At 42.0% G+C, this 10,141-nt stretch overlaps 1 protein-coding gene across 1 annotated transcript; it reads left to right on the top strand.

Annotated features, from left to right (window-relative positions):
* The first annotated feature begins 244 nt into the window (after nucleotides 1–244).
* LOC130736437 (uncharacterized) lies at nucleotides 245–733 on the top strand. The gene has a single exon (XM_057588273.1). It carries the CDS (start codon nucleotides 245–247, stop codon nucleotides 731–733), a length of 489 nt encoding a protein of 162 aa, XP_057444256.1.
* Nucleotides 734–10,141: the final 9,408 nt, after the last annotated feature.

Raw genomic sequence — 10,141 nt, 5'->3', positions numbered from 1 at the left:
CAGTCCCTAGAGGACCTTCTACGAGCATGTGTTTTAGACAATCAAGGGAGTTGGGATGATCTACTACCTTTGATTGAATTCACGTATAACAACAGCTTTCATGCTAGTATAGGGATGACACCTTACGAGGCTTTGTATGGAAGAAAGTGTTGAACACTGTTGGTATCAAGATGGGGAAAATTTACTAGTGGGACCCGATCTTCTACTACAAACAACTGAAAAAGTCAAACAAATAAGAGACAAAATGAGGACTTCTCAGAGTAGGCAGAAGAGCTACGCTGATCGGAGACGCCGAACTCTAGAGTTTGAAGCGGGCGACCATGTGTTTCTTCGAGTCACGCCAACTACAGGAGTCGGCAGGGCCATTAAATCTAGAAAGCTTACGCCTAAGTTCATTGGTCCGTATCAGATTACTCGACGAATAGGACCGGTAGCATATCAGATAGCACTATCAGCATTCCTTTCCAACATTCACGATGTGTTCCATGTCTCACAACTAAGAAAATACATCCTAGATCCGTCACATGTCATTGAACTTGACGACATTCAGTTAAAAGATAACTTGTCTTTTGAGGTACCACCGGTCATAATAGAGGACAGAAGGGTGAAGCAACTACAAGGCAAGCAGATCATGCTAGTGAAAGTTATCTGGAATCAGAACACGGGCGATACTACATGGGAATTGGAGGAAAAGATGAAGGAACAGTATCCTGAACTGTTCACGGACCCATAAGTTTCGAGGGCGAAACTTTTTTTTAGGGGGTAGTAATGCAAGACCCAGGTAGATTAAGCATTTAAGTAACTAGTTATGTATCAGTTTAAAGGCGATAAACGCTATTAAGCTTATCTGTGATGTGTTCCTTGTGTGTTTATATAAATGAAGTATCATAAATATTATTAGTATTTTTTTAATAAATAAGAAAAAAAAAGAAAGAAAACAAAGTAAAAAGAAAGAAAGAAAAAGAAACGTTCACGACATTAACATATATACACTAACGTATATATATCTATATGTATCTAAATGAAAAACAATTGTTTAACACTACTACACTTGATCACTTAACCTTACTCAAAGTGATTTTAAATTATATCATAGAGTCCCTAATAATTTTTAGGATAATAATTCACCTTCCCTATATTTTTCTGTAGCTCCATGAGTTAAATCCTACACTATCAAAATTAAGACTAACGGCTTTAACTTCATATCAGAATTATTATCTTCGTTGCAACCAGTGTTAGTATTTCTGCCTAATAAAATTACGTGGAGGAATTAGACCAAGGGGGGACCACGTGGCTGCTTTTTACTCATGGTAAAAATGATCAAACAAGGCTACTACCTACCAGCAATTGACACATTTCACCCTATGCCATGATACACACAGCTTACTCATGTATTCTGATCCATTAAACCGTGAATATATTACTAATCTTGGAGCCTATAAAAAGCCAAGTCTCGTAGTGTGGTTTCACTGTGCTTCTGCTATCTTAAAATGATGTCCCTTCCCTTACGTTCAGATTGATGTTAGTAGATCAAAGCACATATATATTAGTGCATGAGTTTTTAGTTGAAAAATTAGAGAGTTTGTCTTGAGTGTGAGGAGCGGACTTGTGCTTAATTCAAGTAGCGGGAGTGATCGAGTTGGAGAAAGAGCAAGTTTCGTGTTACAAAACTAGACGAAGCACAGGTAAAGAAAACTTACTTGCTAGATAATGCTTTAGGCGTCGATAATTTCGACTTGTATATTGCTTATATTGATTGTTCTGGGGCTTTCGCCAAATTTTTATTTTTGAGGCTTCGGTCGTCTTCATGATTTCTGTTGAGCTAAATTAAATCGTATTGTTCATGTAAGGCCCTTGATAATTTTGTGTACGTTCTATTGGATTGTATTAGCTCAAATTAATGATATTTATGCAAATGCGGAGTGTGGGAAACAATAGGTTATGTCATGTGGTGACAGGGTTTTCTTAGAAGAATTTTGGGCAGGCTTTGACCAGGGATCTGAGCTATAGCCGTGTTGAGTTTCGAGACTTTTCCCTGGGACGACACTGGGGGTTATTGGGAACTTTTGAATAGTTAGGATTCTGAAACAAAAAGATAAATGAAACCTTGACTTTATCAATCAATTCCATAATGAACTAACTCAAAGGGGAACGTTTTATGTAATAATCAGAACATTCTGAAAAAGACTTAGGAGTTGCAAATGTTTTGGAAAAGGGAAAAGTCGACGATCCGAGTGCTAAGGGAGTGCAAATAGCACATTTCTTTGCTCATTGAGCAGTTTGTTTGCTACCGAAAGGATAAGCATGAGTGACTGGAGAAGCCACTGAGTGCGGTTAGCACTCTTGCTTTTAAAAGCTTTTGTTGATGAATCGACGTCTACCTTCGAGTGTTTTTTTGAGACATTACTCTTAACTAGACATTTGGCGTGGTGAGGACGATATTTTGGTTGGCTAATCATATTGCACCATGCACACATTTTGAGGTCAAATGCGATGGGATGTCGGGCCTCGGTGAAGCCGTAAACGGTCATAAGATCGGGTATTCACATGAGAAGAACACCAATAGTGTTTCTTCGGCATAGCGAACGGATATGGTTAAACCAGGTGGGTTAGGACTGATCCGACTATGCTAGGGATAGTGAGCGACACCCGAGCGGAAATGGTTAAACACAAGGCCTGTGTTAGGACTGACTCGATGGTGCCCAGCCCATATTTTCCGGAGCATCTTTTTAGCATAACATTGCACTTCATACCATGCACCTAACTATATTATGGTTTGATATTGATGAATATTGTTAACTGTAACATGATGACATGATAATTATATGCTTATGATAAGCCTTATTGAACCTATGTATCTATCCCCTTTATCTTGTACCTGTTGTTTGTAATATACTTTATTCTGTGAGTTGACCCTCGCACCTGCCTTGTTTGTATGTTTGTGTTTGGGCGGTCGGCAAACTGCCAGATGAGCCTGAACGGTTGGTTCGAGACGGTCCGCCACACGGGGCGGAACCGATACGAGATGCTTTATAGGCTCGACCCCACTGCTTGGGTGATCGACCCCGCCGGTCACCGAGTACAGTACACGGGGAGAGTCATTGAGGAGCGAACAGATGAGCATGGACACTTGACTAGGGGAGTGCTACGACGGATGACGGTGAGCTTCAACCTGCCACCATAAGTGAGCAGTGGACTCGGCACTGGTGTGCCGCCACCTTCATCACCTCCATCTTCCGAGGAGGAAGAGGACCCCGTAGAGGATCTTTCTACCTTTGGTGCACCTCACGGACAGACCCCTCAGGCCGTCGTCGACCCAGTGGACGTTCCTTCCACCTCGAGGCTCGTAGAGCCGAAGAGGGATCCAGTCGTCGCATCTCCTTCTCAGCTCGGTGCATCATCTTCCTCACGTAGCTACCGTGTGGAACCTTTGGTACGCGTGGAGGAGAGGCTTGTACGATCTGAGGTGTTTGACGTGGAGACTGGCGTGGCTAGGGCTCAGTTCAGGGTGGCGAGACGCGAGGTCGTGGACTTGGATACAGATGTGATTACTGTGGAGGACTCCGACACAGAGGGAGATTACACCAGCGAGGAGGAAGAGGAGGGTAGGCAGACCCGCTTCTTTGAGTGATTGGGTAGGTGTTTTTAGTCGTAGCTCTGATCAATCGTGTCTGTATTTTGGGGCAGGGTAGGTCCCCGACTTTTTGTGTGGTTCCATGCGATGGGAACCACAGGGAGTAGTCGGACGTAGGAGGTCAGGAGGAGGTCATTTTGGGCTGACTCTCCCACTTTTGAGAACTTGTACTTATGACTTTATCACTCTGATCACTAGGCTTGTACATATTGCCTCCGGGCTCACTCTTGTAACTTTTGCTACTCATGGATACAGCGGGGCTGTATATATATTGTACATTAGTTTATGTTGCGAAATCTTGGGTTGAGTCTTTTATTTTAAAAGGAAAAGAAAACAAAAAAAAATTTACTTGCATTTTCTGATTAATTTATTTATGGTTACTAAAGTGACCCTCGATAAATTGGGGTGTTACAGTTGCGTAGTTGCTTTCGGAGTTAGGGCGAGTCGTCTGCACACCTGCCTTATGGCGAGCGTGTCCAGTATAGGCTATATCGCTTTTAGAGCAACGTTTTAAGTGGGATTTCGAATCCTTGGAAAATTTACAGATTCTCTTTATTTTTCCTTCGACCAGCGTTTCATTTCGGAACTCTGGACTGTACGCACGATAGTATTTACTTTTCGGATGTCCGCCGACGCTAATTTCTTTGCTTCGAAACCCTAGTTTCGAGCGATGGATGAAGACTATTTCTATTCGGGACTATTTTGTCGTCTGACGATCACAGCAAAAAGTAGATTTTCGGGACAGATTAACTTACTCCGCTTTTGGGATTTTAGATATCGTTTTTCCCAAATCATAGATATTTGTTCTGAGTTCTGGAATTCTGACGCCAGAATCTCTCTTAGAATTCTTCGGTGAACGTGCTGCAAAAATCGGAATCGCGAAATTTTCATTTTCCCGCGATTTCACCCGCCTATAAATAGGCGAAAAAGCAAAATATCTCTTCATTTCCTTCCTTGTTGGCCGCGAGTTGAGGAGAGCTTGGGGGAGAAAGATTTTCGCGAAAACTTGACCGATCTTCGTGCAGTTCGTCCCTACTTCGAGGTACTGAGGTAACTAGCATGATTCTTACCTCTGATTACTGTTTCTACTGCGTTTCTGAAGTCGTTTCTGTGCTCACAGTTTTGAGCTTTTTGTAAAACTGTCCGTTTTCTCTGATTTCTTGCTTGGGTTATCTTCCCTACGTTCCCAAGAGTCTAAAACCTCTGTCAGTAATCGCCGATTGCGATCCAGTTGTCAAGGATCTGAAAAACTGATTCAAAACCCTTTTTGTCTCACATTTCGAAACTTTATTGTCGAAAAGACGTAATCTGACTTCGTGCCTTTAGGATTTGTTGTCACGGATGTCGTTAGGATCATTGCTGTCAAATTTGTTTTCCGAACTGATAACTTTGAGGTTTTGAGCTTTTATTTTGGACCAAAATGCCCCTGAACAGTCGTATTTTGATCCGATCGTCCGAAAATTGTTCCGACAGTTTCTTTGCCTTAGTTTTACCCTAACACTACCTTGTAAACAGATTTGATCGAAGAAAAAGAGCCGAAGCCCTTTTTCTCTTATGGCCGTGGGCTATGTGTGAGGGGGGGAAGTTTTCGTTTTCGAAAACTTGTCTTTTCGTACCCGATAGTCGTATTCTGAAGCTTTAATGCTTTGTCTATCGTTTATGTGTTGTTTTGCGATCGAACTAATCGATTTTGTTTGGATTCTGCTTTGTTTTTCTCCGAGGTTCAGTTGACAGAACTTTGGAATATTCAGAGCATTTGCTTGAAGAAAACTTTGATTACGAGCCTGGATCAGCTCGAGGTTAGGGCAACTTACATATTAGCTATGATTGCATGATAGGCGTCGATAAATTCGACTTATGTTGTATCTGATGTTGATTATGATGATGAGTTGATGTTATGATGCTTTTCCATAACTTGTGATGTTGTGATATTGTTGGTTTGTGCGTTTTGACGCGATTTCGGAGTGGGGAACCTCTGAACTAGTTAAAGTTGGTGTTTCGGGTTGGATGAACAACCCTAGGCAAGTCCAAATGTGGGGTTTGAGACTTAGCCATATGTTGGAATTCTTAGACTTTCCCCGGGAAATGTATTTTGGGTGGTTGATCTTTGAAAACTTAGAGTGATAGAGCTTTGAAAACTAAAGACTTGGGAAACTTAGACTTTGAGAAATAAACTCATAACCTGACTAATGTGAATTGAAATCATTTTTATTAACGTTTAAGCATAGGGAAACTGAAGGGGAAAATATTTACGAAAGACGGGGAAAAGTCGACTTTTGTTGTGGGTTTTGGAATTGGGGAAAGCCACTGAGGTGAGCTAAGGTGATGATTGAAAGTCACCGAGTACTTTACGTACTCTTGTTGTTGGGGTTGTGTTGTATTGACCGACACTAATCCCTTGGGTTCTCTTGTTGTTGGAGCTGTGTTGTATTGACCGACACTTAGCGCTCTTGTTGTTTGGGCTGTGTTGTATTGACCGACACTAGACCCTTGTGTACTTTTGTGGAGGGAGTTGTGTTGTATTGACCGAAACTTACTCCGAGTTGTGTTGTATTGACGGACACTAACTCTTGGGTTGTTTTGAGATTGGGTTTGAGCTAAACGCTTGTGTGGTGAGGACGATTCGGTGTTTGGCTAACCATAATTGCATCAATCGGGTGAATAACGGGAATGGTTCACCTGTGCATTTCATGGTGAATAACGGGAATGGTTCACCAAGGATGAATAACGGGAATGGTTCATCCAGGATGAATAATGGGAATGGTTCATCCATAGTGAAGAACGAGAATGCTTCACTTGTGGCGAACGGGAACGCGTCACAAATCCGGATCATATTGTGCATTTCACGCATACAATCATTCTGACTTGAATTGTGTGCTGTTTGTTTATTGAAGCATTGTTAGAGCCACAACATGCTAGGATTGTTTATATATGTATATATCAACATATATCTATACCCCATATCACATGTTGAGTGTATATCTACTTATTTCCGTGAGTTGACCCTAGCGCCTTGGCTTTGGTTGCATGTTTGTGTTTGGGCGGTCGGCCTGCTGCCAGATGTCGATGGCCGACTGGTTCTCGATGGTCTCTCCCTCGGGGGGGATCAGATATGAGTTGGTGGATAGGGATGCCCCCACCGCTTGGGTGATCGATGTGGCTGGTCACCGAGCGACGTACAGGGGAAGGGTCATGGAGGACCGGACGGATGAGCGAGGACGCCTGACGAGAGGAGTGCTACGGCGTATGGAGCTGAGTTTTGACTTGCCGCCCTCAGTTCACTGTGGACCAGGCACTGGTCATGGACCACCTGCACCACCCCCGACTTCACCTTCTGTTGAGGAGGACCCGGCGGAGATCGAGCCTGCTGTTGCTGCACCTGTTGCGCCACCTCCTGCTACTGCCATTGCCCCTACCGACGTGGCGTCGTCCTCTAGGCTTGTGCAGCCGAGGAGGGAGTCTGTTGTCCCATCTGCCTCACGTCTCTTATCTTTCTCTTCACCGCACGGCTACCGTGTGGACCCCTTGATGAGGGTGGTGGAGGAGGATGTTCTTACAGGAGAGGTGGATGTGGAGACCGGCTCGACTAGGGCGGTGCGCAGGACAGTTAGGAGGGAGGTCATGGATTTGGACACCGAGATGATTATGGTGGATTCCGACTCTGACTCCGAGAGCAGTGGGGAGAGTTACTCGCCGAGCAGCGATGAGGAGGAGGAGGATTGGTGAGCTGAGCTGGGAGGGTAGGTTAGGCTAGCGTCATTTTTTTGTGTAGAGCTCTGATCGTCAGTCTTTTTGGGACAGGGTAGGTTCCGATGTGTGGCTTTTTGTGTGGTTCTTTTGAGGAGGATCACAGAGAGTCTGTCGGAGTATAGGGGTCTTTTGTTCAGGCCATTTTTGGGTGCCGACTTTCTCTTTGGATAACTGTATTTTGATACCTTTGCTTACAGTACTAGTTTGTATATATTTGCCTGCGGGCTTACTACTATGGAGTCACTGCGAGTGCGCGTGACGGGAGAGTGCAGCTGAGGCTGTACAAGTGTTTATATTGTATATCGGTTTGTTTAGTCGTTGGGTTTTGTCTTTATTTCTTTATCGCTTTTATTTAAAGGAATCAAACGAAAAAAAAAATTACCTGTTTTCACGTAAAGTTTATTTTTGGTTACTAAAGTGACACCTGGAAATCGGGGTGTTACAGTTAGTGTGATTTCTTTTCTTTTGGAGAATTAAGTGATCCATATTTATGACCATAGATCTGTCAGTGGGGCACTAGCAAGGAATACATTTTCACTTCGTCAGAAGTGATCGTATGCTTAAATCGGTTGACTCTGATACTTTTCCTTGTTTTGACTATGATTATTCATGCGCTCTGATAATCCTATATATATATCAATCTGACTGATATAACGAATGATCACCTTCATTTTAGCTCAGAATCTAGATATTACTAATGTTTTTATTAAGTCTTGGATTCAGGGGGAGCTAAGCTCAGAATCAAGCTGTGACTTGGATTCAGGACGAGCAAAATAAATCATACGTCTCAGGATAAGTTTACCTCTGATACCCTAAACTCTGAGTGTATTCAGTTTATTGTTTAAGAATTGTTCATCAAAATACTTAGTTTTGTCATCATCAAAAAGGGGGAGATTGCAAGACCAAGATTTGGTCATGTAGTAATGTAAGGCCCGAGTTTTTAAGTTCATGCTAAGTGAATAAACTTCTTATTCACGATTAGGGTTGATGTAATGTGAAGGGAAACCTGAACGAAAGTTTATTAAATGAAATATATTTATGAAGGAGAAAGTTCAGGAAAAGTTCAAAGGATTACATCATGATCGATAAAAGTTATAGTACGATCGTTATACGCTTAACCTAGGTCAGAAACCCTAGTATATAGCTAATTTTCACTTTTAGGCACGACGGAAGTTAATTCCAAAAAATCTTCAGAGAAATGTTAGAACTTCTCTTTTTCCATATATCACAATCGTTTCGAGGCGAAACTCTAGGATCTACGAACGTCCGATTTCAATCATCGGAAGTTTGCCGAAACCGAATCCCTGGTATTTCAAAACCCTAGAATCACCCGACTATGGGGACTTTATCTATTCAGAGCTTCAAATGAATATTCTACACGCGTACACCCATTTCTCTTGATGATTTCAATCTTTCTTCCGAAGGAAGTTTTCTATTCCGACATTCGATGCAAAAAGCAACTTATCGGGTAAAATAGTTTTATACCAACTATGCTTTAGTTGCCAAAAATACAAGGAGACCTCTTTATAGTTTTGGAATTCTTTTGCCAAAACATATCTAATAATTCATGGAGAATGACGCCGGAAAAATCAGATTCGCGAAACTTTCATTTTCCCGCGAATTTCCACCTTCTATATATAGCAAAGAAAGGAAGAAAAACTCAAATTCTCCTCCATTTTCTCTCTTCAAACCCGCGGCCAAGAACAAGGAAGAAGGAAGAAGAGTTTTTGTTCAAACCTTGCTTGATCGTCGATCAATCAGTTGCTGCATCAAGGCTTCGAGGTATAGTCGCTAATCCTTACCTCCGATCGCTTTTTCCATAGCTTTTCTGTAGAGTTTTCTGAGCGGATAGTTTATGGGTTTTTGTAAAACTATCCTGAATCTTTCATTTCTGATTCTAAACCTCTTCTATATGTGCCCAAGATCACTTCTGCCGGATTAGATTTTCCGTTATGTCGCCGGAATTCCGCCGGAATCAATTCTAGCCTAAAATACCCATTTATGTAGTTTTTGAGTAAAGTTCCAACCTTTAGGCTGAAAACTATCGCCTTAGCTTAGTGCTAGTAGGATTAGTTGTCATAAACGTCGTTGGTGACGTCCCTGCAAAATTTTATTTTTGGGATTTCAGTTTTGAAAATCCTAAGTTAAAAATCATGACCAAAATACCCCTGCGACAGTTTTTGATCCGATAATTTTTCCGAGTTCAGAATACCCTTAGTTACGGCTTATGAAAGCATAGGAACCAAGTTTGATCGAAGAAAAATCGAGCCCCTTAATTGTGAAAAGTGGCCGAGCCTATTAGAGGGGGGAGGAGGAAATTTCCTTTTCCGAAAACTTGTCTTTTCGCGCTAGATTATCGTACCTTAGAGTATAGATTACTTCGAGTAACCTTAGTAAGTATCGATAGCTTAGTTCCGATAGATTATTATAGTATTCTGTGATTTCATTGTAAAGGTACTTTTGAGGATTTCCCCGAGGACCAACACTTTGAGTGCGAGGAAGCACTAGTTGATAATTCTGGAGAACTTTCAGGTGAGGGCTTCTCACTGAATCTCTAGTTAATGCTTAGGGTCGATGTTTCGACATTGTTTACTGTTTATGCACTGAGATTGTGTGTGATTGAAAATGTTTTCTGAGGCTTCGGCTGACAATGTAGATGATTCATCTACTGAATGTTTTTGAAGATTGACTTACATGCTATGTGCTATGTGGGTAATCTAGGATGTGTGGTGCATGCTTTATATGCTAAGTGCTAAG

Source organism: Lotus japonicus, chromosome 2 (genome assembly GCF_012489685.1).
Source record: "Lotus japonicus ecotype B-129 chromosome 2, LjGifu_v1.2".
NCBI lineage: Eukaryota > Viridiplantae > Streptophyta > Magnoliopsida > Fabales > Fabaceae > Lotus > Lotus japonicus.
Note: the sequence above shows the minus strand (reverse complement) of the source record. Positions and strands in the feature narration are given on the sequence as shown.

Coding starts and splice junctions, on each gene's coding strand:
- LOC130736437 (XM_057588273.1), top strand. CDS start 245: ATGAGGACTTCTCAGAGTAGGCAGAAGAGCTACGCTGATCGGAGACGC.